The following is a 27,581-nucleotide window of genomic DNA, read 5'->3' on the forward strand; positions in this document are numbered from 1 at the left end:
ACAGCAGCCGTCGTCACAAAGCAGCTTTGCGCATGTCCGAGTCCAAGCCTGCATTAAGCAAGCCGAAGGTGACAGTGGCATGAAAAAACTCCGTAGAGCATGAGGAAGAAACCTTGAGAGGAACCAAGACTCAAACGGGCGGCCCGTCCTCCTCTGGCCGACGATGGTCACCACAATAGTAACATGCTAGACGAGCAGAATAAGTAGTGGAAGAGGAAAAAAATTAATAAATAAAAATAAAATGAAAAAATAAGCTATTGAAAAGACATTGAGCTGACGCTTTTATTGAAAGCAACTTGAGCAACTGAGAGTTAAGGGCCTTGCCCAGGAGCCCAACACTGCCAATGTGTCAGTGGTGGGGCTTGAAGTGCTAACCTTCTGCTTACAAGTTGAGTACCTTAACCACTGAGCTACCACTTAATGTCTAGCCTGGTTTTCTAGAAGTCCTATTCTCTTAGATGGTGTGGTGGGCTACAGCATGGGACATCAGGGGGTGGTGAGAGTAGCCATCACAGCTGAGATGGTTTGATGCTCAGTAACACCATGACATCAGAGGTAGGTGTACCTTCGCTGAAAGAGAGATTATTAGGGATGTCCAGGTATGAGGGTGTATAAATTAGGGAACTATAATGTGCAAAGCTGGACTCCAGCAGATATAGCTATGGCAGCATAGCTAAAAGGAAAGAGCCTGAACGAGCCATAGCTATGAGGGTACCCTGGAACATCAGCACTCTCCCACTCTCAGTCAAGAACTTGAGTGACAAAAGAGGAATTGACAGCATCATAACATCCCAGTTTACTATAACTCTCAATGCCCATGGTCCCCAAGATCTACACATTTCCTAAGATGGGAAGTAGTTAATAAAATGACTACAGATGAGATCTAGTAGTTCACTAGGTGTTCTCTAAGGTATCGTGGGGCAAGATAATTCAGTGCTTTGTTTGTCATTAGAAGTATTTTTATAATCAATACTAAATTTTACTGGGAGCCAAAGTAGCTAAGATAGCAGTGATGTGATCAAATTTTCTAGTTCTAGTAAGAACGCTGGCTGCTGCATTTTGAGCTAGATGGAGCTTGTTTATGCAATACAGCCAGATGCTAAGGCATTACAGTAGTCCTGTCTTGAAGTGATAAATGCATGGACTAGCTTTTCTGCATCATGTGAGGATAGCATGTTCCTAATCTTTGCAATGTTCCTGAGGTGGAGAAATGTGGTCCTAGAAATATTTACATGAGCACTGAATGAGACACTGGGATCCATAATTACTCCAAGATCTTTAACTGTTAGAGAAGATGTGATTAGAGAAGGAGACGATTGAGGTTCGTTGAGTAATTAGAGATAGACAATTCAGGTAGACAATTACACGATTCATCTAATTATCTAAACAGATCATAATATTTATAATGATTTTTTGGAATATTCAGTTGTCTTCTTGTAAACATTTCAAAACAGAAGCAATTCTTTGATGGATGCTGCTCGAGAGATTATTATGATCATAGAGGTTTTGGGGCCTAATGCCAATGCAGAGAAATCAGTTCACTGAGTCTAGAAGAGTATTAGAGTATGGCATTTCAAAGGTAAGCACCTGATTTCCAGCAAGGAACATGTTAATACGCTACAGTTTCTCCAAGCCATCATTGATAGTTTGTTCTCACAAGATTTTGGTTTAGAGCTGACAAATTGTCTGGCACATCTGGATCCCTTCATGTGGCCAAAATCAAGGGAGTCTCTTGTTCCAGCTAGAGAGAAGGATATCCATATTGAAAGCCAAGTAGAGAATTCAATGACAAGTAGGGAAGAAGTTCAGAAGAAGTAGAATTCAGAAGTTGGAAACTCTACAGTGAACAAATTGGGAAGATCCTCAAGGTGTTATTAACTGGCAAACTCTGCTGAGTGTAAAATAAGTTTCTCAGCTCTTAGTGACACTTCCATAAATACAAGGAATCACACAAGCAATCAACTCTGGAGTTTTCTTAAATGACATACATGTGCATGGCCTACACATTAAGATGTTTAACCCACACCCTTATATTCAGTCTTGGCTCAGGAAAACAGGAAAGGAGGCGCATACTAGAACAACTAGGCTACTGTCGGCTATTTCTTGAAAACAATTCATTCAAATTTGGTTGTTTTTGCAGTTTAATGTCTATACATAGACTAGAGAATGAAAGAATGTTGTGAAACTTTCATAGTGTTTACATACAACAAATGTATTCAGAAAATAAAAATGCAGTTTTTCCTGTTCCATATTAAGGATAAGACAATAAAAATTCTGATCAGTAAAAAGGCTGTACTAATTATATTCTTACAGATAAGCATATGAAGTTAAATGACTCCTGCCTATGATTCAGGGTTAGCCAGACATAAATATTTGCAATCCAATGAATATTGTGGATTTTTTTTAATGTGGCTAAAATTATAGAAATATGTTTATTGTATGTTTATTGTGTTTACAATTAATAAGTATTTTTCAGTAATAAAAACAGTGATGTGTTGTTTGGAAATATTTCAAAATATCTTGAAAGTAAAACAAACAAAACCTCACATGCATTTGTTCATGTTTGTGTATTAGTCTGCGATCCACAAGGGAGCGCTATTACCTATTACCACATTGGTTGCTTTTGTGCGCCTCCTGTAGTGTCATCCCTCACCAACCAGAGCTCACAGCCTGAACTGACAGCTTGAAAAGTCCACTCTCTTCTCAATCTTACAAACTGCAGCTTTAATTAGTGACTTCATCTAGCTGACCCTGTTTGTCTGAAAATAAAATGTTCTGCTCATTACTAGGCATAGGCATCATGCAGGGGCTTCTGGGGATGTATTACTTTTATTTTAATAAGGCTGGTTATTTTTAAAAATGTTTTAAAGACATTTTGTCTGGTTAATTCAGAGAGGCCGGTTTTATGACATCACTTTCAGGTAGTTGGATCCTTCTTCCTAACTCCATCTGCAATGTCTTTCTCCTACCAGACAAAAAGAAAGTAAGAAAATTTGTGAATACTCATTATCTGTGGTAATGTAAGGTGAAGCAAACATATTTATCCTTGATTTAGGATTCTTGTTAGACGCTTTTATATGCTTAGAAGATATTCAGATCTATTCTTAATCAGTAAACAATTTGTTGTATGTTTCCATGCACTCACCACCATGAGCTCATTAATAGCAATGTCCAGTTTACACTTCAGTTCATCGTCGATGGTGATATCAGAGTGCACAGACCAGGAGCCATGGCAGAAGCTGACAGGCACAGAGAAGACCAGGCCCACAGGAATCCCGAAGTGACCTGGAGAATCAGACATGGTAGTACTGGGGGTGAAACACTGGGATGAAATACTAAGGGGCAGGTCAGACTAGCTCTGGCAGACCTAGGGAAGAGGGTAGGGACTGCTTTAGGTTGCTTTGTTATGGTGGCAATGGTGGAAGCAAACTTTAGGGTAAGTTATTCGTCCAGACTATGAAGATCACCCAGACAGGTATTCATGGGTTTTTGTCTGTTTGTCTTACTGCTAGAAAACAAGCAAACCAGGGTGGCCGAGTGGTTAAGGCGTTGGACTTAAGATCCAATGGATGTATGTCCTCGTGGGTTCGATCCCCACTCCTGGTAGGTGTTACCTTTAATGGTAATGTTCAACACCAATCTTCTAACTAGTATTAAAAACAAACTTTAAGGTAAATTATTCCTCCAGACTGTGTACCTCTTCATATTAGAAACTAGGTGCTGCCATTATAACACATGGGTTTTTGTTTATTTTCTTGAGTGTCTCCAAATGCCAGAAAGAAAAGAAGCACACCAGGATGGCCGAGTGGTTAAGGCGTTGGACTTAAGATCCAATGGATGCATGTCCCCGTGGGTTCGAACCCCACTCCTGGTAGGTGTTGCATTTAATTATGATAGTCAACACCAAAAATGCTGTTTCATAACACTGAGAATATTTATAAGCTGGAAGCTGTCTTATTGTTCACAATCTTGAAGGACAACTGTTACAATGTATTACTCTTTCAGCCAAAACATATACAGAAAAGACACCTACTTATCAACATATACAAATCTGACACTGGGAAACAGGCTTTAATAAAACTAGTGTATAAATTACACCATAGATTTATTGACCAATTGACTTTTTTATGTTCAGATAGGATATCACTGTTTATCAATGATAATAGTTATTTTGGTTTGAAATGCCAATGCCACAGCTCATAGCTTGTTTCTTGTTTCTAGTACTACCGATTATAGCAACTCTCTTGAAGGTGCAACTGTTGAAACACTTGATCTTGTTGAATATGTTTGCATCTGTAAGCAGGTTTGCAGGTCTTACCTGTACTTGGTACACCTAGTGAGAAGATCTCATGATGTAAAGAACCATCATACCATGCACACACTACTGAGATGATTCCATTGCTCGCTGATATGGCTGCCGGCCTGTTAGTTCTGAGGGATATGGCACTGTGACGTGAAGAGACCAAAGTGGGGAAGTCGTCCTTCAACCACTTTCTTCAAATAGAAAATGTAGATGAAGATTATTTGGATGATCATTAAGAGATGAGCTTGGAAAGTATTTAAATTGGTGAGGTGGTTGGTTTACAAAATGTGTAAATTTATGAATCAAGGCATCTAACCAGATGGGCAGAGTCTGGCTGCTCGGGTGTACCCAGCTGGTTAACCAAGGAAATCATTTTCATTCATATGACATTTCCAACTCTGCTGGTATTACTGCAGTGCAGTACAGTTTTCCTTTTTTTCTGTCTAGTTGCACACAGAGCTAATCTACCTAAAATAGATCACCTCAGTTCACTTCAAAATTTATTTGCATAGTGCTTTTTACAAAAGTATCACAAAGTAGCTTTACAGAAATCAGCTGTGCTGGGAATTCAGGTCTGGGCCCCTAGTAAGCAAGTCCAATGTAATTGTTTGTAAATTGGGCCAGCCAAGGGTCCCCTCTTGAGTCTTGGTCTTCCCTTGGTTCAAGGTTTCTTTCTGAATCCATCCAGTGAGTTTTTCCTTGATACTTTTGCCACTGGCTTGCTCATTAGGGATCTGGACCCATACATGTGTAAAGCTGCTTTGTGACAACACCTGTTAGAAAAAGCGCTATATAAATAAACTTGACTTTGGCAAGGAAAAAGTCCCTAAGCACATGAGGAAGAAACCAAGAGAAACTGAGAGAAACCAAGGCTCAGAAGAGTAACCCATTCTCCGCTGCTTGACACCAGATGGCAAAGTAACAACATATTACCTCACACACTGTGAGGTAATCATCATTAATGATGTGCAGACCTCACTGACTTCAGACTTAAATGGCAAGCACTAGGTAAGGCCTCCACAAGGTACTATTAGCACATAACTAAGTCCCAATTTAATTCAAAGCCAGTTATTCCTATGCTTTCTTTTTTCAAGACAAAGTAAAAACAAATTGGTATGCAATCTAAATACATAGTTAATACAGGTACAAAACCTGACTTTCACATAGTGAACATGAGCTCCACCTACCTCATGTGAATTGAACTACCTTTAATAATACATGCTGAATGTAATCTTTTAAGGCATTTACAAAAATTAATTTCCCCATATTAACATCATATATGCAGTGACAAAGCCAGTCATTATAAGTGGAGCGAAAGCAGATGTAAGCATATTTATCTCATTTACACTGACATACAGCATTGCTCACATTTTTTTTTACAGTATTTAAATGTTGAAGATCCCCCTAAATGCATCACAGCACTGGGAACAAAATATTAATCAAAATTATTAAAACAAACAAAAAATGTTAAAACACATAAATAAATGTAAGTAAACAATCTTAATATAATATTGGTCTTCTTATTGATATAATAAGATTTAATCCCAACTAAAATTGGTACATGTTTAATTTTAAAGAACTTTAAAGAAATTTTAATTTAATTTTAAAGAATTTTAAAGAAAGATGATTTTTAACATGGCTTGGTAAACTATAAGACAGTAATGATGACTTGATGACTGTGCAAGATTTTTTGAGTTGTATAACTTACTGATCATAAACCATCTCCAGGACTGGGTGAGAGAAGCCTGCAGGTCCACAGATTGCCCCCTTATATCTGAAAACCTTAGCTCTCTGGAGGTCGATGTGGAAAGTGCCACTGATGTTGCCCCAAACAATGACATCAGAAATATCTGGCAATTTTACGAGAATTAAAAAAAAATATTTTAACTGAGACCAATTGCCTTGCACAAAGCAGTAAAATTAGAGGGTACATTTATTTTTTTACTTAACATTTATTTACATGCCCCGTGATTTAATAATAATTATAATTATTCAATAACATAATTGAATGTTATCTGTCCTGTGTCTCAGGCTCTTAATGTAACTGAAGTATGCTAGGTCAAGATGCAGCCCTCAAAGCCTAGTGATAATATTCAATCATTAAAAATCCTTCCTTTAAGTTGACTTCTTACCAGGGCTCTTCACTGCCAGCTTCTCTGCGAGCTGAGCCCTCGCCTGGCCCTCCAGTTGTGTTGCTATGGCAACAAAGCGTTTGGGACAGATGGAAGTCACGCTCTCGATCAGCAGTGAGCACTTTAGATTGACATATACAGTCCCTGCCACCAGCACTCGGACGTCAGGGTGCGCGTTGCCTTCCATGAGCTGCCCGTACAGGCGGTAGCGCTCCGCCACCTTGGTCAGCACAATAGCCTCACTGCTCCGTCCTTCCCTCCCATTGTACATGGGCGGCCCATCGTCCAGGAAGATGATGAGGCCGGCGGAGAGGAACGCCTGGCTCATGTCACAGTGGATGGTGATCTCATGCAGCTGGGCCAGGGCCAGATCCTCAACTTCCATTTTGAGGGCCAGCAGAGACTCTTCGGTGGCGTCCATGTCTAACAGGTGCAGGCTAATGGTGGGAACGGCCCTGAACGGCCCAGCGGTGAACAACAGGGGAATCAGGGTGAAGCAAGTGGGATTCAGAGCACTGCAAAGGTACATAAGACACACAAACATACTAATACAAATGTGAACAGCTTCACCATATTAAAGAAAACACACAAAGTAATAACTATCCCCCAGAATCCCTCTGCATCTCCAGAAACAAACATTTTAAATCTTTCTGCGATTAATTTACTGTGATCTCAATTTACTGATTTAATGGCCACTACCACTAATGTCATTCAGTGATACTATACTGACAGTATTTGTTTCATGTGAAGTAGTGGTTAAAAGAACAGTGACAATCATTTGTAAGTAATGATTTATTGGTTCACTGATCTGGTCACATGTCTAACCACATGACTTATTTTTATGATATATCATGTTGTTAGTCCTAACCTATGAGAAGCAAGACTGAAAGACTGTGAGCACTCCATATTGGCTACTTCATCTTCAGCCTTTAGTTTTGGTCTCACACCTTGCACACCTTCAAAGCAGTCTGCATCTCAATCTCACCTGCTGACCCAAATGTGAAAGGGTTTGAGGAGGTCACGCCTGTGCTCTTCCTCCTGTGCACACAGCTCGGTTGTCCGCAGGTTCTCTGATGCAATTTTCACCATCAGGTCCGTTCCCATATCAGAAGTGACACCATAATATCCCTGAGACAGGGGTGGGAAACAATTCTGAAATGCCAAGAACTGAACCCAGAAGCCTTAGAAAATCTGGTTAGTCAGAATGGGTGCAATTAATGATTTTAGATTAAGTCAGTGAGCTTTACTTTCTAAAGCCTGTTGTTATTGATAATACATGCTATGCTTTTTTTGCAAGAAAATATGTGAGTCCCTTTGGTCTGTGGAACAAAGACATCACATTTGTCTCTTTTTAACTAATTTGCCAGTAAAAGCTGGAACTTTTAAAAACACTGACATTAGCTACTCTCATAATTATTAACACAATAATTTCTTGGAGTCATTAATAACTATACAAGGCTTAATAACTATAATTAGGGTAATTATTTTTTTTACCCTCCAATGTGCTTACCTGGACATACTCGAGAAAATCACTGAATCCCCCGAGAAGCATGCCCTTGCCCCCACGATTGATCAGTTCCCTCCATATTATAGGACAGGTCTCATGTTTCCAGCCATTTGATGAACATGTGTCTTCAAGCCATTTCTGAGATATAAATAATATATAAAGGACAGCCTTAATGACACCATGCAGTACAAAAGTACAATACAATAGAGTCACGAGAGACTGTTACACTGAAGTCCAACTGAGCACCATCAGCCTTTGGCATGGTTGTACCTTCCAGTCACTGGGGTGCATACAAATTTTGTATATGCGGAAATCTGGCAGGACTCTTTGCAGTAAGTCAGCAAGTAGCTCGGCCTTAGCATAGTATGGACAATCTGCCTTTCCTATACAGAAAAAAAAAAAAAAACAGAAAAAACAAGAACTTTTATTCAGACCGTATTAATTACATATAACGCATAAATAGCTCATTCAAACGTGAAGAAACTACCGTTCCTTTCGGACCTGCTAGAACAAACTTGGCCATTTTTTTTGTTTAACTCAGTTGCTAGGTAACTGCTGGTGTTGCACAAAAGGTGACCGATTAGAAGCAAATTTCCGATTTGTCTTGTACCATGAAGCACTAGTTATATTTTTAAAATACCAGTTTCCTAATATCACTACAATACATTTCTAATATGAAAGTACACTTAGAGTTATATGGAAATATTTCAAACAATATGAAATATCGACTAGCTTTAAGACAGAACACTAAAATCTCTCAAAAGGAACTGTTTTTGATATTCAGACAAAGTCGGAAGTTACCGTAGGAGCTACAGATCATGGCTGCAGTCTGAAAATGTGAATGAAATGGGCTGAATAACTGAATGGTAAGCTTATTCCTAAAATATGGAATTATAGCTAATAAAGTTCAGCTTTTCATTAAAATGATGTGAGTTTTAAACTTCAGAAAATGCTACAACAAAGCTAAATATTAGCTATTATATTTGCTATTTAGCTAGCTATCTAGTTAGTTAACTATCTTAGGTTAGATAGCTTACGCTAACTAGATGTATAGTTAGTACGACTGTCAACAAATATTGAAAATTCGATTATACAACCAGACTGATAGACATAGTGAAATACGGGGCAAGCTGAAACGAGAGAATAATTCAGCATCAAACGTGGTAACATTGGCAGAGAGTGATTTGTGGCCACTAGACGACAAAACTGCGGAACTTTGACATACAGTTGTATGCAAACTGTGTTAGCCTACCAGTCCAGCACTAGCAACCTGACGGTTTTCACAGCTTGAAATAAGTATGTCCTGATGTCCGTTAACATTTTTTTTTAATGCGAGCTAGCGTTTTGTGTGTTCCAGCGCCAATAATTTAAGTAGCCAGCTTTCCCCTTTTTAATAGCACTGTAAATTTTCCCTCTGAATTGTGCCTTATATTTATTTAAACTACTGTACGGACTAAATAGATATTGAAGGCTAGAGACAGAGGCTTCATGCATTGAAATGGTTTGATTATTATTTTCCGTTTCAGGTTGAGGAAAAGTCAAAAGGCATGTTTATGTTGGAATAAATATATCTATACAAGTAGTTATGTCTCTAGCTGTATTAATTTGGCCTCCTATGGACATCATGAGCAAAAACAGATGTGACAGCATCTCCCGCTACATTATACTACAATACTACAAATACATTTTAATTTGAAGTGAAATGTGGATGAAATGAAAAGCTTTTTTGCTCTTTATTTCTAGGTCCCACTGCTTGGTTAAACCATCTTTCTTTTCTACATTGTCAACATGTATGTATTGAAGACAGGTGAAGAGATGGTAAGAGGGGTCATCATCTTTAGCAGGGTTATATCTCCATGGAAACAGCACAATCTACATTCACAGATTAAGCCTGTCATTCACAGCTGTAGAGATGATTGTGCGGTGCATCATTTACAGTCCCTGTTACAAGGACATGCTTTTAACAATGTGAGATATTTCTGTGAAGGAGTAACGCAGGCACCAAGTTTTGAAGGACATGTTAGTAATCAGTCTCGGTTTCAAGCTCATACTGGAAGAAACAAAGACGCCCCTGGAAAAGCAGAAGCGAATGTACCTTTCCACACTAAGCTCCAGGAATGTCTCTCCCCTTCCGATGTCTTGGACCTAATGGAGAAATGCACGCCAACTCATGGGCAAGTCAGCAAGAGCTTGACAAGGATGTGGAATACAACCAAAAAGATGTCAAGTGAGCAGAGGCGATTTGAGCTCAAGCTGATGTCCGAGCACCCGGTCTTCCAGTGTCTGTTCCAAAGGGCCAGGGTGCACGCCCCCCACATGTCCGCCATTGACCTGGCCTACACCCTGCTGGCTGCTATCAAGCTAGGTGTTTCTCAGCGCAGCCTTGTTGTGCAGACGTTGCTGCGTGTCCTACAGGTGGCGTATTGTGATCCTTTTTCCAGAAAAGCGACTCATATTTCAGTACTGCCTTTCTAGCTTGGCTTAAATGCGATTGCATAATTGGTTGTGTGCGCTCTGTTTTCTCTTCACAGGAAAGGCTGAATCAGTTTGATGAGAAGTCTCTGTGCATCCTTGCCACCTGCCTGGAAAAGATGGAAACTGACAAAAACACAGATGCGCTTAAGCAGGGTTTGAAGTATGACAGCCTCCAACAGCCGAAGTGGTCTAACTACCAAACGGCTGAAATTGCTGTGAGTGCTGTGACTATGTTCTTCAAAATACTCTCTGTGTTCTAAGGTTGCTGTTGGAAGACCAACTTCCGACGATCCAGAATGTGATGCTTCTACAGACCCTGATGCAATTGTTTGGGAACAATGCTCCGCCAGCCATGAGGCGGAAGCTGGAGGTTGGATAACCGTCTTGTGGGTCTTTATAGTAGACAAACAATTTGTGCACAAAGTCCTTTACATAAATATTGGGAAAATAAGCTGCAGGGCTATTAATATGTCATAGATATCTGTTTTTTTAATCATCAGCCCTTCATGTTTCCTCCAGGCAAAGGCCCTATCTATGGCAGACGAGTTCACTCTTCCCAATGCCCTGCACATGCTGACCACCTTGGCCACCATGCACTTGAATTCCAAGCCGCTTCTAGACATCTGCAGTAGGAAGATAGCTGGTAAATGGAGCATTTACCCTTTACCCTAAATACCTTGTGCTCATGCCAGCTTGAATCTAGTCCAACAAGCTTATAAGCTTAAAACTTGTCCAGAAAAGTGGTCTTCATACTACTTTTTATGTATGTATAGTACAATTGTTTTTAATTCACCATTTTTAATTTTGTCATTTTTAATGATAATTTTAAAGTGTTTTAAAAGGAACAGGAGAAAAAAAAATTTGTAAAAAGAAAAAATGTGTGTGAGCTCCTGTTTCTCTCGAAACGTGAACTATACTGCAGTCATTAGTATGATTTATATATAGATAGATAGATAGATAGATATAAAATCATGCTAATGATTAGCATGTAAATAATCACTGCAAATTTTTTTATTTTTTTTGCTCATTTGACACAACTTTTTTTTTGTTAACATACCTTCTATGATGGCCTTTTTAAATGAAACCCTAGAAGAAGAATATCGAGCCAATTTATTTATTTTATTTTTTTTGCAAGATCTATTATTGTTCCTTGAAAGATGCTGAAGTTACTGCTTATGCTTTCCCCACCAGACAACGTGCACAGTGTACCCTTTACCAGACTTCTGGCGTGTCTGAAGTCCTGCCGTGAGCTGAACTACAGGAACTTTTTTCTCTTCTCCTCCATCTCAGACTACTTGGCCAACACACTTAGCATGTGGAGCAACAAACAGGTCAGATGTTCCCATCCCTCTAGTTGGTGATAGGGCAGGGAAGAGGTACTACTGGATGATTTTACAAAGCTAGGTTACTTGAATTTTAAAAAATGAGCTAGATTCAAGTGGAGTGTTTTGAGTTTTTTGTTTTTAACCATAAAGGCCATACTGAATATTTCTAATTAAGTTCTGTGTAAAATCACCTATCGTAGGGATACTTATCCTTATACTTAAACCTATTTTCTTATTTGGTAACTTTTGAAACCTCCACTAGTTTCAACACCATTGGTCTGAGCTTTTTGTTTCTATACCAGTACAGAGAAAGTTCCTATTTCCGGATACCTGCTGCTATCATTTTCAGCTATGCAGCATATCTTGTCTCGTTGAGTTGACAGTATGTCATAACATGTCTGTGCCAGGACGAGCCCCCCTCTGGCCACCAGGGAGAGGCCTCGAGTCAGGCACACTACCAATCAGGCTTGATGCCCAACAGTTGTGCTAGGTCTATATAAGCCCAGTGACCCAGTCACTCCATGCTGTGTCTTTGCTAAAGTGTTGAGCCAAGCTCCTAGCTGGTAACTCTGGGTATTGAGCTCTGTGAGCCCTTGTGTTACACCTCTCTTCTGCTTTTCGAGGGTGTCTGTGTTTTTACACATCCCCTCCCTTCTCCAGTTTTCCCTCTCAAGTCTATCTCTCTCTCTCTCTCTCTCTCTCTCTCTCAAGGCTTCCCTTAGTCACTAAAGCACCTCCCTGTTTTCTGGTTTTGTTTGGTAAGTTTTAGAGTTTGTTTTTCCCCACTGCGTTGGGGCTGCTATTCTTCCCATGGCATCCTTTGTTTTCCCTTTTTTCCACACTTGGTGTGGTGTTTTTTTCCACCCCTTTTTCGTCCTCCATTCCTTTTAAGCGTGATGTATGTGCAGGTTGTTTAATGGCCGCCACAGTTTCGCGGGTGCTCATTTGCCTCGCAACGAAACAGCCGGGGTTTGACTCCCCACCTTTGTTTTTTTTTCCTTCTCTTGTTTTACCGATTCTAAGATCTAACTGTTTTGCACACCGGCTCACCATCATTAATGTGTGGTAGCTCACCCAGTAGAGTGTTGGTGTTATTAACTATCTGACGTGGGTTCGAGCCCTGTTACAGAGTCATAAATCACATAGGCAAGTCTATTATGAACTTTGCTTCCTTCTTTACTAATTTAGCCTCATAGTTCCAGTAAAAAACTATAAAAGCAAAGCTTGCACATACAGTTCAGTCAGATCTTGGCTGATTATGTACATTTAGTGTAAGGGGAAAATTATGACTACTTTAAAGACACAGTTGTTCACAACACCCCATGATAATGGTTTGCAGGTGATCTTCTTCCTGTTGGAGTTTGAGGGACTTGGGTTCTACCCCGTCGCCCTGTTAGACGCATTTGCTGGGAAAGTAATCCTGAATCCAGATAGCCTTTCATTCAGAGACCTTCTCAGCATCCTGAAGGCCTACTCATCTCTCAACCACGATCTGAAAGGCAATCAGCAAGAGTAGGCTAGACCTATCGATGCAGACCTTTTACACAACTTTGTACTAGATAGTAATGCAGTGCCTTTGACACTCTATGCAACTCTGTCTTATTATTATTTTAAACTTGCCAAATGCACCAGTAAAATGTGTAGCTATATATGTGACCACTGACTGTAGGTGCAAGTGTCTAATAAACCGGTGATTTGTTCATATTGTGCAGCTCTGCTTCTAGATCAGTTAAGGCATCCACAGCACTAATTCTGCCTTTGAGTTCCTGCTCTCTCTCTCTCTCTCTACATTCAGGTTCTTGGCTAACATGACCCGTGTGCTCGAGTCCTACCTCCCCAAAATGAGCAGCTTGGACTTGCTGAAAGCTGTCAGCTGCCTCAGCGTGCTCGGCCACTTCCCTCAGGCTCCACTGCAAGAGTTGCTTCAGGAGCAGCATCTGGGGGAGCTGCTTCAGAGAGGTCAGCATGCTGGCTCACTGTGCCTGGACTTTTCTTTTTTTTTTTCTCTCGTCTGCCTCATCTGTTCTCCTGTCTTCTCCTGGTTAATTATACCCTTATATATTTGTAGACATTTATTTAATGTTTATTGGTTTATCTCCTGTCAGTTTGTTCAGATGCTTTTTTGTAATTTAGAAAGATATTGCGGGTTCTGATTGGTCGTGAGACCCATCATTCAGTCTCAAAGCAAGGCAGCATATGTTAGCCCTGGCCATAAATCCACCTCTACCAAAATGAGACAATTCCTTGCTGTAAGTCAAGTACTACCAGTCACACATGGCATGTTGGAGCAATGTTAGCTGCTGTTCTGTGTAACAATACCATCTTGCTCCCTTAGCCTTGTAATTTAAAGTGGATCCCCCATCCTGGATCTCACAAATGCAACATTTACTTTTTGTAGGTCCATTAATCTTGAACCATGCTGCTAATGGCCTCAACCCATAGGTTGAGGGTTATAACGACCTCTGTTATAACCCGTAGGTAGGAAGGTTATAAGGGGTTATAACGATCCTCTGTTATAACCCGTAGGTAGGAAGGTTATAAGGGGTTATAACGACCTCTGTTATAACCCGTAGGTAGGAAGGTTATAAGGGGTTATAATGGTCTATGTTATAATCTGTAGGTAGGCCATATACTGCACAAGCAGAAAGGAAGCTGTACATGCTCGGTCTGTGCTTGCGGCTGGACAGGCCTGCTCTCCTTCCTATGCTTGCTCCTCTGCCAGACCTCCACAGCGTCCTGTTCCCACACCAGCGCCCTGTCAACCCAGGCTTGGTCAGTGCTCTGAAGAGCCTGGTAGGGGAGACTGCTGTGAAGGACTCGGTTGTCGTGGAGGGAGTGTATTTCATTGGTAAGGTTCTCTGATCTTCATGCTAGCACAGACTTACTGTGCAACCAATGTTTCCAACATTTTTATTTAAACTAGCAACATTGTTTTGACAATTACCTTAAAATAAAAATATAAAAAGTTTTATTCATTCTGTGAGTTAAGGTCTATTTTTTCATGATCACTTGCAAATGACCTGATTTAGTCAGGAGTTTATAGATTCTAGATAGCCCCAAAATTATGTCGTGATTCAGTATTGACAGGTGGAATTTTGGGCTTGGTTCTGTTCCAGACTGTGTGATCACTTTGTCTCCAGAAGCAAAGGATGTCTGTAGCCCTTCTAAACACCCCAGAACCTCTGAAAAACCCCAGAGGTAGCTTCACCAGTGGCCATAAAGTACATAATGTTAATTATGACTGTAAATGAATTAACACATAAATGGAATGCAATATATAATGAGTATTATTATTATAAATATTACTACTACTATTACTAATTATTGTAATAATAATTTATTATGCAATGTGGCAATTTCATTTGTGTAGAATAGATATGCTTACCGTGACTTATCCTAACTAAAGTAGAATGTGCTATAGTCAGTTTTTATCATTCCAGGATTGCAGTGCTCTCTGCTACCCCATCATCTTTTTGCTTTGGTACGACCCATCCTCGCAGTAGCCTGGCCATAAAAATACGTCACCTCCAGATACTGGGTTATGAACCTGTTCTGGTGAGCCTTTCCCACAGTACAATGCATGTCCTTGGTTGCATCACCTTACTCTAAAAGGCCTATTGGTTATAAACACTAAGGACAGGCTACACTAAAGTAGAAACAAGCAGCTCAGGAAAAACACAAAGGACTGAGTTTCTGAAGCGGTGGGATTTTTATTTTTTGGTGGGTGTATGTACAGTTGTGGCTGTATACATATAAAGTTTTGAGACTAGCACAAATTTTGGTTTTCACAAAGTTTACTGGCTCAGTTTTTTTTTGTCAGATGTTTATATGGTATAGTGAAGTACAATGATAAGCATTTCATAGGTTTTTATAACTTTTTGCTTAAACTGGATGTAATGAAGACTGATATTTACAGTGTTGACCCTTCTTTTAAGACTTCTGCCAGTTTCTGGGCAAAAACCTTACTGTTAATTATGAGAAGTCAATGTAGCCTAGACAAATGTCATCATAGGTATAATTTAACTTGATTATAAGAGATATTCATGGTAGTGCTTATTAGGGTTTGTGAATCTGAAAATCTGTCAGAAACCCTGATAGGTTGTACATGTGTCATGACACAGTTCTTTTTAAAAACAGTTCCTCTGCCTCTTCCCACTAGGTGCCAATCCATGAACTGGAAACCTGCACCAACCAGGATAGGATTAAGGTGCTGAAGAACTTAATCTTCCTGCACCAAGAAAGTTCAAGAACAGAAGATTAGATGAAAGTGGACTGAAGTGGATTAGATATCTTTGCCAAGCACATATGCAAATCATGTATCAGCTTTTGAACTTGTATCAATAAAACTTTGATTCTTAACATTTCATCATTGTGTATTAAGCTGTTCACCATGACTGAACAGACAAGACTTACCAATCATGTCATCTTTTTTTTTGAAAATGTTTGAGAGACATTCCTAAAGGGTTCCAACTGAACTTTAATCCTAACAGAAATTACAGCCACTACTTAAGGTCAGTGCAATCTACTCTCTTTAAATGCAACAGGAGAATTATGAGACAAACCGTTAGCAGCTACGTTCAAAGAATCCATACATTTAATGAAGAAATAGATCATATTAAAAGCAAGATTAAATACACAGAATTCTGACCCCAGTCTGCTTTTTAAATGCCTGTATTTAATCCACCAACTAAATTCTGCTCCACAAATGCATGGGTGCACTCCTGTGCCTTGGAGCAATTACAAGGCAGACACATGCTTAGAGGAGTGAGATTTATTACAGACTGTAACAAAGGCAGCCACCCTACACAGGGCTCAAACCCAGGGCTGACAGGAAGCAGACATGAGCTCTGACCACCAAACCAAATAGCAGCCAGAGCACCTGTTTAACCTTCCTAAGTGACAGTCCCAGTCACAGGGGCAATTCCAAAATTATAGTTAGGATCACAGCCAACACAAACAGTTCTGGGAAACATTGTAAACAAGAAACAAAAATACATGGAAACAGAAAAGGGAAGCAGACTACAATGAAAAACAAGACTTACACGATCAGAGGTTTGCACCAGCAACAATGTAATGTGAACACAACAGAGGCTAGGATAACAATCTACAGCAAACTTAGACAGTAAATACAGGGTATAGATTCATAGACTAATGAGGGCTTACAAGGAACAGGTGGTACAAATTAAAGGGAAACAAACGAGGGGCAAAACAAGGAAGCCAAGCAGAACAAAGTTAATGTAAATAAGTAAACATAACTTTGCATTGCTTAACTGTTGCTTCCTTATGGATAAAGCTTCCATATGCCACGATCTCATTATTCAAAACAAATTTGATTTATTTTTTCTCATTGAGACTGGGCAGCAATCTGGGGACCACCTACATCTTAATTTCATTTAATTATCTGGCTAAGCCAAGAACCCAGAAAATAGGTGGTGGTCTGGCTGCTGGCCACTCTTAATGTGTCTGTCTGTACTTTTCATGAGGTATCCTCATTTGAATATTTGGTGTTGAAACTAACTGGCTCTTCACCCTTGTTTTTGTTGATCTAACAACCATCCAAAAAAATCATCAGACTTTTTGTCAGAAATCATTGAACTTCTTACTCCAGTTCTATGTGTTCTATGTGGTTTTAATGTCCATTTGGACACTGTTAATTTTCAGCTGAGTTACTATCTGTGCTTGACTATTTTTCTCTGACACAGCAAGTCGATTTTCCTACCCACTCCCATGGTCACACACTAGATCTAATCTGCTACTCTGGTCTAGATATTACTTCTGTTACTGGATCACTAGTTGGTATCTCTGATCACAAACTTATTGAAGCCACTGCTAGCATCCCAGTGACTCAGTCATGCACCAAATCTATCATTTCTTTCTGTAATATTAAAGATGTTGACCCTCTCTCTTTTCATCTCCGGTCCTCTCCTCTAATGTCAGTTTCAAAACTATCCTCTCCTGATCATATTCTCTCACATCATATATAATGAGTCAAGCTCTGGTCTACTTGAACAGGAAGCACATCTCAAGTTTAGGCAGGATTCCTCTGGACGTTCGTCTCCATAATTTACCCGAGCTGCACGCCTTGAAAACCACAGGTCGGCACCTTGAGCGCTTCTATAAGAAAACTGGCCTTAATGTTCTTTAAAGTAATCTATTCTGACCACATGCTCAATTATAGGTCTGCTCTGAATACTGCCCGTTCACACTTTTCTGTTCTGTTATTAATGGTCCTGGACATAAGCCCAAAACAACGTCTTCATCATTTGCTCCTTCTGGTACTCTGTGGTTTTCTTCATTTCTTTACAGAAAAAATAAGGAAATTAACCAGTATTTTTCCTCTGCTGTCCATACATCAAATTACTGGGACCCCCTTCTCACTCCTGCTACTGAACAATTTTCTGCCTCCTCTCTCACCCAACCTTCCATAACTTCTGAGCATATAACAAAAATAGCTCTAGCAGGTAGCAGGTAGACAGCTGCCAACTTGATCCTGGCCCCACTCATTTTCTTAACAAGTGTTGTTCTGCTATTTCTGCTCTCATCTGTCATCTCTTTAATGCATCGCTTACTTCAGGTTATGTTCCTTCAGTTCTCAAAACCTTAGCTATCACTCCCATTCTTAAAAAAAACTTGGACTAGATGCTGCACTTCTTGATAATTACCAGCACATTTCCCATCTCCCCTTTTGAGCCAAGGTATTAGAAAATGTTGTAGCCTCTCAACTGCAGTCTTTCAGATACTCTGGCTCTATTCAAACCTATGCAGACTGGCTTCCACCCTATTCACAGCACTGGGACAGCTCACATACGTGTTCTCAATGATCTTCTTCTCTCTACTGATTCTGGTGACCTGAGTATTCATCTCCTTCTAGACTTAAGTGCCACTTTGGACACAATTACCCTAGCATACTCATCACCCACTTGTCAAACATTGATATTATTAATATGGTTCTTGAATTGCTCACCTCCTATATTTCTTATAGATCATATTTTGTCATCTTTGGTAGACACACTGATACCATCACTTAAGGTGTTCCCCAGGGATCAGTCCTTGGCCTTCTCCTATTCATTATCTATATGCTACCCCTTGGTCAGATTATCTACAGACATGGTCCCCATTTCCCCAAATGGTCCCCAGTTCCACTGTTATGCTGATGACATGCCAAGGCTTAACACTATCTTAACACTTCCTGCTTGTATCCAAGATCTCAAACAGTGGATGAACATAAACCTCTTAAAACTAAAGCCTGACAAAACAGAAGTTCTACTTATTGGTTCTAAATCCATTATTTTCTGATTTTAAATTAAATCTGGACAGCATCTTGGTCAAATCCTAATCTGCAGTTAGGAACCTTGATGTACTTTTTGACTCCTCACTCTCTTTTGAACCCCACATCAAGTAACTGGTTAAAAATACCTTTTTTTTTTTTTTTTTCCATCTCCGCAATATCACTTAGGCCCGTGCTCTCCAAAAAAGACACTGCAACTCTGGTTAACGTTTTCATCACTTCCTATCTTGATTATTGCAACTCTCTTCATTGGCATCCAAAAGTTCAAGTTCAAAATTCAGCCACAAGAATTCTCCTAGATGTTTGAAAATCAGCCCTCATCACCCCTATTCTATATCAGTTACACAGGCTCCCCATCGCTATGCACATTCAGTGTAAACTCATATAAACTGACTGCACCTATGTCGAGTAACTGAAACTCTAGTACTTATTGTAGAGTATTGTTTGTTATTGCACTTATCGAGCTTATATGTGTTTTGCACTTCTAGCCATCAGCACTGATCCCTGTATTTCAACAGTATTCTAGTTCTGGATAACAGCATCTGCCAAATGCCATAAATGCAAATGTTATAAATACATATTTATCATAATAATAAATGGGAGCTCTATGACTGTAATGTTTATAAATACAAGAACAACAAAAGATCCCTAAAATTTATTCTGTTACTGTCACGGAATGCTGAACACCCAGTGCTGGGCTCATTTGTTTTTTGTTATGAAAAATAGTCACCTCACTTACACTCATGTCTTGCTCCCTCCCTGCTGCCTAAACAACTACTTAGTGACTAATATGTATTAAAGAAAATACTGGCTGAAATGACTGATATCTGGCCTTGACATCAGTGAGGAATTTTATGGTGGTGTAACATTGTCTCTAGTACTAACAGGAGAAGGCAATGAATATACAAAAAAAAAAAAAAAAAAATTTCGTTTACATTTCCGTCGCAGCCTGCTTGAGGTTTTGGGAGGATGGAGTATATATGTGAGGTAGCAGGAAGGTTGACAGTAAAGGATAAAACTCACACTTAGTGTTCACAAAACATGCTGTATATGAATGTTGCTAAATCAGAATTGTGCATATTTTTAATTCTAGACATTTACCTACATTTATGACAAAGATAATACCACAGAAGTCAAAGAAGCATTACAGTGAAGGTCGTATTAATCTGTAATTTATATCAAATCAGAAGCCTGTAGAGTTTTATTAACATTTGATATCAGTTCTGCCTCAAAGTCCCACACCCTTGTATCAACAAACAGTTGCTCTTTGGTAAGATGTCCCTGTAGTGGTGTTCTCACATGAACAATTCGACACACATCAAAAGGTACATAATACACATCTCCATATTGTGCCAGGGTTGAGTGTACTGATGTTTGTACTACACTCCTTGGGTTGATGATCATTTTTCTGGGGTTAAAGACATCTTTTCTATCTGGTTCTCTATAAATGTGTTCCATAATATTGATGCCAGAAATATTTCTCCATTCTGGTCGACTGAATCGACGAGTCTCTTCACACTGTGTCTTGGGGAAAATGTGATTCTCAATAAGAAATACACCCACAGTTATGTGCTCTTGTTGAAGATCCTCCATCAGTAATGGAAGGTTAGCATGCTTATAAGGCATGATGATCTCATCAATGTCATTCAGAAGAACATATTTGGACTGATACATGTTTCTATAGATACACTCATTAAGAGTTACCAACTGGCCATAATAGTGGAGGTCTCCACCATGTTCCACAAAGTTCCATCCTTTAGATGGGTTAAGGAATTTATCAATAGGCCATGAAACAATCTCTACTATTCCTTCCCTCTTATAATGCTGTAAGAGTTTCTCCAGGTCAGGACCACAGCTCGTGTTGTAGATCACTATATGTTGCACACCTAGAAGTTTGTACATTTCCACTGTTTGTACAAATTGCAGAACATTATTGTAGCCTTCAAAAAGGTTGGAGATACAGACAGTGAAATTGAACTTAAATGATTTATGGGTCACTTTATTCTTTATGGGCAAGAGATCTTCAGTGTGAATATTTGAGATGTTTGCACTGGTTGAAATGGCCACTTGTGTTGAAATTTGAGTGTGCACGCCATGACACAGCATATCTGAAGCTGCAAATGGAAAGCCAAAATGGTCACTGTGTATCTGGACTTCGGCCTCAGCAGTCTGGCAGTCATGGTCATCATTACAGAAGATGCAGTAAAGAGGCTGCAGATTGTCCCTTTTGATTATGCTGATAACTCGAATGGCCTCATTGATTCTGTGATCAGTGAATGCAGACACCATAAAATGTTCTGAATGTTTAATGGATGTTATGGAATTTTTTGTGAAAAAAACTTTCTTTGATTGAGAACTACTCAACATAGGATATCTGTAAATAAGTGCACCTGTACATATATATCCACCAAAGTTTTGAACCAGGATAAAGCTTACAATCACAAAAAGAAAAAGGAAAACAAACAGCTTGACATTTGTCTTTTCCATTTTAATCCACTGCACAGTGTGACACCTGTAGAATAAAAAAACAACAAAATATTATGTATTTGCATTAGCACAAGCAGTTTTGTTTTTTTCCAAATATACACATCACTGGGATCTCCTTTCACACAAGTTATTTTTAAGATATTTAGATATTTAAAGCTTTTCATATTGGGTTTAATAGGAAAGTTCAAACAGAGATCACATTATACCCATTTTGTAATGTTTACAACTAACACCTGACTGGAGAGGGTAAAGCTTTACACAACACTAGAACTACCGATTTAACAGCATAACAGGAGAACTTATCACAAGGTAATTTGTTCATTTACAGGACTTTGGACACACTTTATATATGTATGCTACGTTTCCTAGGAGCTCTCAGTTTCCTACACACCTATTCAGGTTTTTCTTGAATAATCTGCATTTAGCCCCTATGTCTGTAGGAGATTCAGACAAAGAAAGTAGCAGGTAGCAAAGAAATTCCTCTCTAATGCAGTACTGGAAGACTAGTGACAAATTTTACTTCTAACATTCTAGCTTGATATTTAGTAAAAAAATAAAATGCGAGCACATTAGGTAAACCAAAATTGGTTTGATTTACTCCACAATACAGTGTAATTGTACTTCTGGATACAGAATGTAAGTGCTCTAAGTGGTATATAATATATAAGTGGTACTGTAATATAATAAATCTTAAAAAATAACACTTAATATTACTGTATAAACAAGTAGTGCATAAATTGTTTCTAAATAATAAGTTATATATTGTCTTGAATTGCCCTGACTATCCTGCAGGTGCTTATCTGTCTGTTTCAGTCTTCTCTTACTTGTAAACACCTTTTCATCCTCGTGTCTCATATAGAAAGAAACTAAAGAATTCTCTTTTTATTGTACCACTTGCCAATCCCACGATTAATCCTGTTAGTGTATAAATATGACTTCACATAAAGTAATAAATCACACTGCCATAAACATAGTCCTACTACACCTTTATATTTTTCATTATGCATACCTTTATTTTTACCATAATCTCCATAATGTCTAATTCTTTAAACTCCCTACTTCACTTGCAACCTTTTAAAATGAAACTTAAAACTGTGCACCTATTTTTTTTGTTTGCTTTGTTTGTTTTTTTGTTATGACATGCTTCTATAAACTGCTTTGGCTTAATTTAGACTGCTTGATTATTATTTATTAATTTCATTGTAATTAATTATACGATTACGTATACGAATTGTTAAATTATTATAATTCTTTTAATAAATGATCTGTTTATTTCCCTATTTATGTTTTGCTCATCATACACACTGAAATCATTCAAACTGAAATCTACATGTTAAATTAGTTTATAGTTTACACAGGTTTTGATCAGGGTCATCATGCATCCATCTGTTTTTGAGGAGGCACAGTGACGCCGTATGGGTGAAGGGTTAGGACGAGTCCAAGGGACTGTGACTGACAAAGATCCTAAAAAATTATTAGAACTTCAGGTACATTTTTTTCCCAATGTGCCCCAAACCCCGGTAGAGTCTCTGAAAGGGCACACATGGGAAACAGGACGGGTGGTGAAGCTCAATCTTAGGCAATAAAGAACTTAGTTCACACAATGCAACAAACAAAACTTAGGCAGCAGCAGTATTGACACATTTTACCCACAGAAAGTAGCCTAGACCAGTTGTACTGGTTCATGTGTATGTCCTGAAGGCAATCAACTCATCAAAAAATGTCCACAGCAGTAACGGTGACCGGTTATTAGTGTTCAGTGTAGCGTTAATCTTGCCCCAGTCTTCCCCTCTGGTGGTTGGGTGGTTATTTTGTTAGATTATCCTCACCCTGATTATCATCACCTGTCTTTTTTTCTTGGGTATTATTAGTCATAATGGTGCTATTGAGGTTTGTGGTTCTTCACAATCCCCAGACACGCACTTATGGATATGCCTATTGTCTATGCATTGTTTGACCTGGGACTGTTCTTACAGCTTCCGTTATTGGATTACCTGATTAAAATGATTAACTGTACTTGCAACCTCATTACATGTTCTGTTACAAGCCTACTGTTGATCAGAAATGTCAACAAAATGGTATAACAAGCACACTATACAGTACAAGTTAAAAGTTGTAAAAAGTTGCTTTTATATATATATATTCCTGATTCATTTACAGGACTTTGGACACACTTTATATATGTATGCTACGTTTCCTAGGAGCTCTCAGTTTCCTACACACCTATTCAGGTTTTTCTTGAATAATCTGCATTTAGCCCCTATGTCTGTAGGAGATTCAGACAAAGAAAGTAGCAGGTAGCAAAGAAATTCCTCTCTAATGCAGTACTGGAAGACTAGTGACAAATTTTACTTCTAACATTCTAGCTTGATATTTAGTAAAAAAAAATAAAATGTGAGCACATTAGGTAAACCAAAATTGGTTTGATTTACTCCACAGTACAGTGTAATTGTACTTCTGGATACAGAATGTAAGTGCTCTAAGTGGTATATAATATATAAGTGGTACTGTAATATAATAAATCTTCCCCTCTGGTGGTTGGGTGGTTGTTTTGTTAGATTGTCCTCATCCTGATTATCATCACCTGTCTTTTTTTCTTGGGTATTATTAGTCATAATGGTGCTATTGAGGTTTGTGGTTCTTCACAATCCCCAGACACGCACTTATGGATATGCCTATTGTCTATGCATTGTTTGACCTGGGACTGTTCTTACAGCTTCCGTTATTGGATTACCTGATTAAAATGATTAACTGTACTTGCAACCTCATTACATGTTCTGTTACAAGCCTACTGTTGATCAGAAATGTCAACAAAATGGTATAACAAGCACACTATACAGTACAAGTTAAAAGTTGTAAAAAGTTGCTTTTATATATATATATATATATATATATATATATATATATATATATATATATATATATATATATATATATATATATATACATACACACAAAATTAAAATAATAATAATAGAATTAAACATTTAAATACATTTTAAATGCCCACTATACAAAGAGTTTTCACCCTACAAATATCTGAAATTGTTGAAGATTTCATAGGGGCCTCATGAACCTGGTTAATGATCACCAAGGACATGCAAAGTTGTCATCAAAGTAAAGCGAGGCTACTTAGATATTTGATAAAACAATAATTGTTTCACACACAGGACCCACTATCATTAGAGTGTGGTTGCTCACCCAGGAAGCTGTTGGTGTCATTACCTATCTGACCTTGGTTTGAGCCCATGTTTCAATAGGCTACATTGACAAGTTTTTAGTGTGACCTTCCCTTACATCTGAGTAATAGCAGGAAAATTAGCTCTTAAAATTAAATGAAATGGAACCTGAATGGAACTGGTTCAGAATTTCAGGACAGTCTGCCCAAAAGGGTTCAGGATGTGCTTAGTGCTAAGGAAAGTCACACTAAACACTGACTTTTGCCTGTAGAAGCCATTTCATGTTTCATTTCATGATTATACTGGTCATTATACCATTGCTAACACAAATCGCACTAATCGTCACTAAATTTTCCACATTCTAAAACATCAATTCATTGCACACATCCTGCTTTCTCATTTTTCTCATTTAATCCCCACAGGTGTCTGAGTCCAGTGCTTTGCATTGATGGTCCCTGTAAGCCTGCTTGAATCACTCTCTCAGCTATGCTACTTAAAGCATGCTATGCTACTTGTGTCTGTCTATTTCTTGCAGCTCACTCCTGTCTCCTGGCTTCAAGAAAATGTCACAAATATATAAGCCCTTTGTTATATTATGGTGTACATGGTGCCAAAAAATGACATTTTACATTGTTGACGAAAATGTATGCAAGAATTTATAGCACGATTTTAATTATCTGGAAGTGTCACCTTCAGAAGAAAATACCAGTAAACTCCTCATTATGATGAGGGTTTAAAATAATGCCATGGGAGGATCTATAGAATCAATTTTCAAATTAAATTAAATATAATTAACTTGGCAAAGTACTGGAGGAGGTATAAAATCCACCCTGGTATTAAATAAATGTAAGTCACTTATGAAACAATATTAGCAATTTAAAAAAGCCGAGAGTTTTACCTTTTTATATCAGTATATAAGTCTTCAGGCAAAACGTCCACAAATTCCTCTAGGAATCCTTTTAAAATTTTACCAAACCATGATACTAAAGGCAAAACATTTTTAACTGTATTATATAGTTAACTCACACAGAGGCACTGCTGCGTGTGACTACCACTGCTTTTAGGTGTGCCTGGAATGAATGACAAACTGAAACAGTGGACCAGGCAAGTTAGGGCAGGGGTGAAATGTGTTGATTCTGTATTTCCCAATGATGTTGGATCACACTAAACACAATGGAAACAAAACAAACAATGAGGAAAAAGGTGACCACAGTGGTATGGAAAGGAATCATCATTTGAGCATGAATAGCAAACCTTGACATTTGTATAGGAATGAATAATTATATTAATCATGAAATAATTACATGTTCCTCACATTTTAGCCAAGAGCACATGTTTGTGTTCAATTAAAATATCCAAGTCAGTGAATTCATTGGGCAGTTAATTCAATTACAAATAAAACAGATTTACCCTTTTGTATTTTGTGGTTTTCTGGTCTGCTCTTTCTGCTTTTGTTTTTGGACTGTTTTGGCTTCTCTTTGGGTGTCATTTTGCACTGGTAATCTTATGGTGTTGGTTTTGACCTTGGTCTGGTTTTGAGCTATGCTTTTGGATTGTCCCTGAACCAGTAAATATGTCTGGATGTAAAGTGTCAGTGTGTTAGCCATAACTTGGGGAAAGGGGAGTGAGTGAGATACGTTGTTTTCTGTCCTCAGTCTTTAGCAGCTTTGGGTAAGTGTGGGGTGGGGTGTAATGGAGGCTACAGCTCTGGGGAAGAAGTTGTAACTCAGTCTATTAGTGTGTGTCCTGATGGTCTTGTATGTTTTGCCTGGTGGGAGGAGGACAAACAGTCTATGACCTGGGTGGGTTGAGTCCTTAATAATGTTGCTCTTATGTAAGTGGCTAGCATAAAATGTGCAATGATGTTGTCTTCAGTAATTGTCTTGAAATCATCATCAATTTTTGAAATATTGTCTATTATATAGTCAAAAAATAAATCGCATTTGGCCTCAGAGAATTGTGACATATAAGGGTGTTTATAAAAGTTAGATTTCTTGCTCTATCTCTTTTTCATCATTTGTTATGAGACAATTTACTGACAGATTTTGGATTGATTTTTAACATTGTCTGTTTATCAAGACTAAAAAGATAAGCAGAATTTTTACTCCATTTTCAAGTCATTTTGCCTTTGATCAGACAAACAGCCCCTGTGCTTTAATTACCTATTACTCATCTAAATGATATTTTATAGAATTTAGCTGTAGTTTTTCAATCACATTCAAATCTGGTTTCTCACATATGTATTTTCTTAACTATCTTCAGTTTTTTCTCCTTTCCACAGCAAGTTCCTTACCAACTTTGATTGCAATCATTGTCACATTAATTTTGAACCATTCCCAATAACGTATAGCAGATTATCTAAACACTTTACCTTGTGCAGTCAAATTACTAATTTAGTTGATAAGGTTGAATTTTTTATGTTTGCTATTAAATTTCCATCAACCCATCAAGCTTCTTTGGCTTATATTTGTAAGGGTTGGTGCCAGGCTGAGGTCCCCTCTGGCCACCAGAGGGAGGCCTAGAGTCAGGCACACCACTAATCAGGCTTAACACCCAACAGCTGGGCTAGACCTTATATAAGCCCAGTGATCCAATCGTTCAGTGTTGGGTTTTTGCCAAAGTTCTGAGCTGAGCTCCTAGTTGGTAACTTCAGGTATTGTGGTCTGTGAGCCCTTGTGCTACACCTCATTTCTTGTCTGCGAGGGTGTTTGTGTTTTTACACACCCTCTCCAGTTTTCCTTCTCGAGTCTGTCTCTTTCATGAGGCTTACCTTAGCCATTCAAGTTCCTCCCCATTGTCTGGTTTTGTTTGGGAAGTTTTATTTTGGTTTTCCCCAGTGCATCGGGGTTGCCATTTCTTCCCGTGGCGTCCTTTGTTCTCCCTTT

General features: G+C 38.6%; 3 protein-coding genes and 2 non-coding genes across 11 annotated transcripts; 3 read left to right on the plus strand and 2 right to left on the minus strand.

The window, feature by feature from the left end:
- Positions 1-268: 268 nt before the first annotated feature.
- mdh1b (malate dehydrogenase 1B, NAD (soluble)) lies at positions 269-8,495 on the minus strand. 2 transcript variants are annotated; one of them, XM_027025797.3, is made up of 9 exons: positions 8,444-8,495; positions 8,213-8,325; positions 7,946-8,080; positions 7,421-7,563; positions 6,436-6,950; positions 6,012-6,153; positions 4,319-4,494; positions 3,146-3,285; positions 269-2,965 (listed from the first exon to the last, which is right to left on the minus strand). In XM_027025797.3, the coding sequence occupies exons 1-9, from the start codon at positions 8,463-8,465 to the stop codon at positions 2,918-2,920; spliced, it is 1,434 nt and encodes a 477-aa protein (XP_026881598.2). In that variant the 5' UTR covers positions 8,466-8,495; the 3' UTR covers positions 269-2,917. The 2 variants fall into 2 exon arrangements, with proteins under 2 accessions (XP_026881598.2, XP_081557851.1); XM_081701725.1 differs by having other exon boundaries at positions 8,213-8,320; positions 8,430-8,473.
- trnal-uaa (transfer RNA leucine (anticodon UAA)) lies at positions 3,524-3,606 on the plus strand. Its single transcript has one exon. It is a non-coding gene; the product is annotated as a tRNA-Leu (tRNA).
- On the plus strand, positions 3,792-3,874 carry trnal-uaa (transfer RNA leucine (anticodon UAA)). The gene has a single exon. It is a non-coding gene; the product is annotated as a tRNA-Leu (tRNA).
- A 220-nt stretch (positions 8,496-8,715) lies between the features above and the next one.
- On the plus strand, positions 8,716-16,108 carry fastkd2 (FAST kinase domains 2). 4 transcript variants are annotated; one of them, XR_014118324.1, is made up of 12 exons: positions 8,716-8,808; positions 9,686-10,357; positions 10,474-10,577; positions 10,679-10,787; positions 10,937-11,060; positions 11,609-11,748; positions 13,082-13,254; positions 13,538-13,701; positions 14,363-14,590; positions 14,859-14,963; positions 15,183-15,297; positions 15,902-15,985. XR_014118324.1 is itself a non-coding variant. In XM_027025802.3 (12 exons), the coding sequence occupies exons 2-12, from the start codon at positions 9,731-9,733 to the stop codon at positions 16,001-16,003; spliced, it is 1,968 nt and encodes a 655-aa protein (XP_026881603.3). In that variant the 5' UTR covers positions 8,716-8,808; positions 9,686-9,730; the 3' UTR covers positions 16,004-16,108. The 4 variants fall into 4 exon arrangements, 3 of the variants coding, with proteins under 3 accessions (XP_026881603.3, XP_026881605.3, XP_026881604.3); XM_027025802.3 differs by having other exon boundaries at positions 14,859-14,940; positions 15,902-16,108; XM_027025804.3 differs by having other exon boundaries at positions 14,465-14,590; positions 14,859-14,940; positions 15,902-16,108.
- A 3,780-nt stretch (positions 16,109-19,888) lies between these two features.
- Positions 19,889-25,799, minus strand: LOC113587232 (beta-1,4-galactosyltransferase galt-1-like). 3 transcript variants are annotated; one of them, XM_035535032.2, is made up of 3 exons: positions 25,595-25,799; positions 21,421-21,542; positions 19,890-21,293 (listed from the first exon to the last, which is right to left on the minus strand). In XM_035535032.2, exons 2-3 carry the CDS (start codon positions 21,426-21,428, stop codon positions 20,204-20,206), a joined length of 1,098 nt encoding a protein of 365 aa, XP_035390925.1. In that variant the 5' UTR covers positions 21,429-21,542; positions 25,595-25,799; the 3' UTR covers positions 19,890-20,203. The 3 variants fall into 3 exon arrangements, with proteins under 3 accessions (XP_081557379.1, XP_035390925.1, XP_035390924.1); XM_081701253.1 differs by lacking the exon at positions 25,595-25,799 and having other exon boundaries at positions 19,889-21,293; positions 21,421-21,515; XM_035535031.2 differs by having other exon boundaries at positions 19,891-21,542.
- Between the last annotated feature and the right edge of the window lie 1,782 nt (positions 25,800-27,581).

Source organism: Electrophorus electricus, chromosome 18, assembly GCF_041902795.1.
Source record: "Electrophorus electricus isolate QZ-2024a chromosome 18, ASM4190279v1, whole genome shotgun sequence".
NCBI classification, from domain to species: domain Eukaryota; kingdom Metazoa; phylum Chordata; class Actinopteri; order Gymnotiformes; family Gymnotidae; genus Electrophorus; species Electrophorus electricus.

What these genes read in the sequence shown, in the direction of transcription:
- mdh1b (XM_081701725.1), bottom strand. Translation starts at nt 8,465, where the DNA reads ATGGCCAAGTTTGTTCTAGCAGGTCCGAAAGGAACG. An exon ending in TAGCAGGTCCGAAAGGAACG is followed by an intron (nt 8,321 to 8,429) that starts GTAGTTTCTTCA and finishes TGTATAGGAAAG; the next exon opens with GCAGATTGTCCATACTATGC. An exon ending in CTATTAATGAGCTCATGGTG is followed by an intron (nt 2,966 to 3,145) that starts GTGAGTGCATGG and finishes TTTGTCTGGTAG; the next exon opens with GAGAAAGACATTGCAGATGG.
- fastkd2 (XM_027025802.3), top strand. Translation starts at nt 9,731, where the DNA reads ATGTATGTATTGAAGACAGGTGAAGAGATGGTAAGAGGGGTCATCATC. An exon ending in CCATGAGGCGGAAGCTGGAG is followed by an intron (nt 10,788 to 10,936) that starts GTTGGATAACCG and finishes TGTTTCCTCCAG; the next exon opens with GCAAAGGCCCTATCTATGGC. An exon ending in TGGGTTATGAACCTGTTCTG is followed by an intron (nt 15,298 to 15,901) that starts GTGAGCCTTTCC and finishes TCTTCCCACTAG; the next exon opens with GTGCCAATCCATGAACTGGA.
- LOC113587232 (XM_035535031.2), bottom strand. Translation starts at nt 21,517, where the DNA reads ATGGAAAAGACAAATGTCAAGCTGTTTGTTTTCCTTTTTCTTTTTGTG.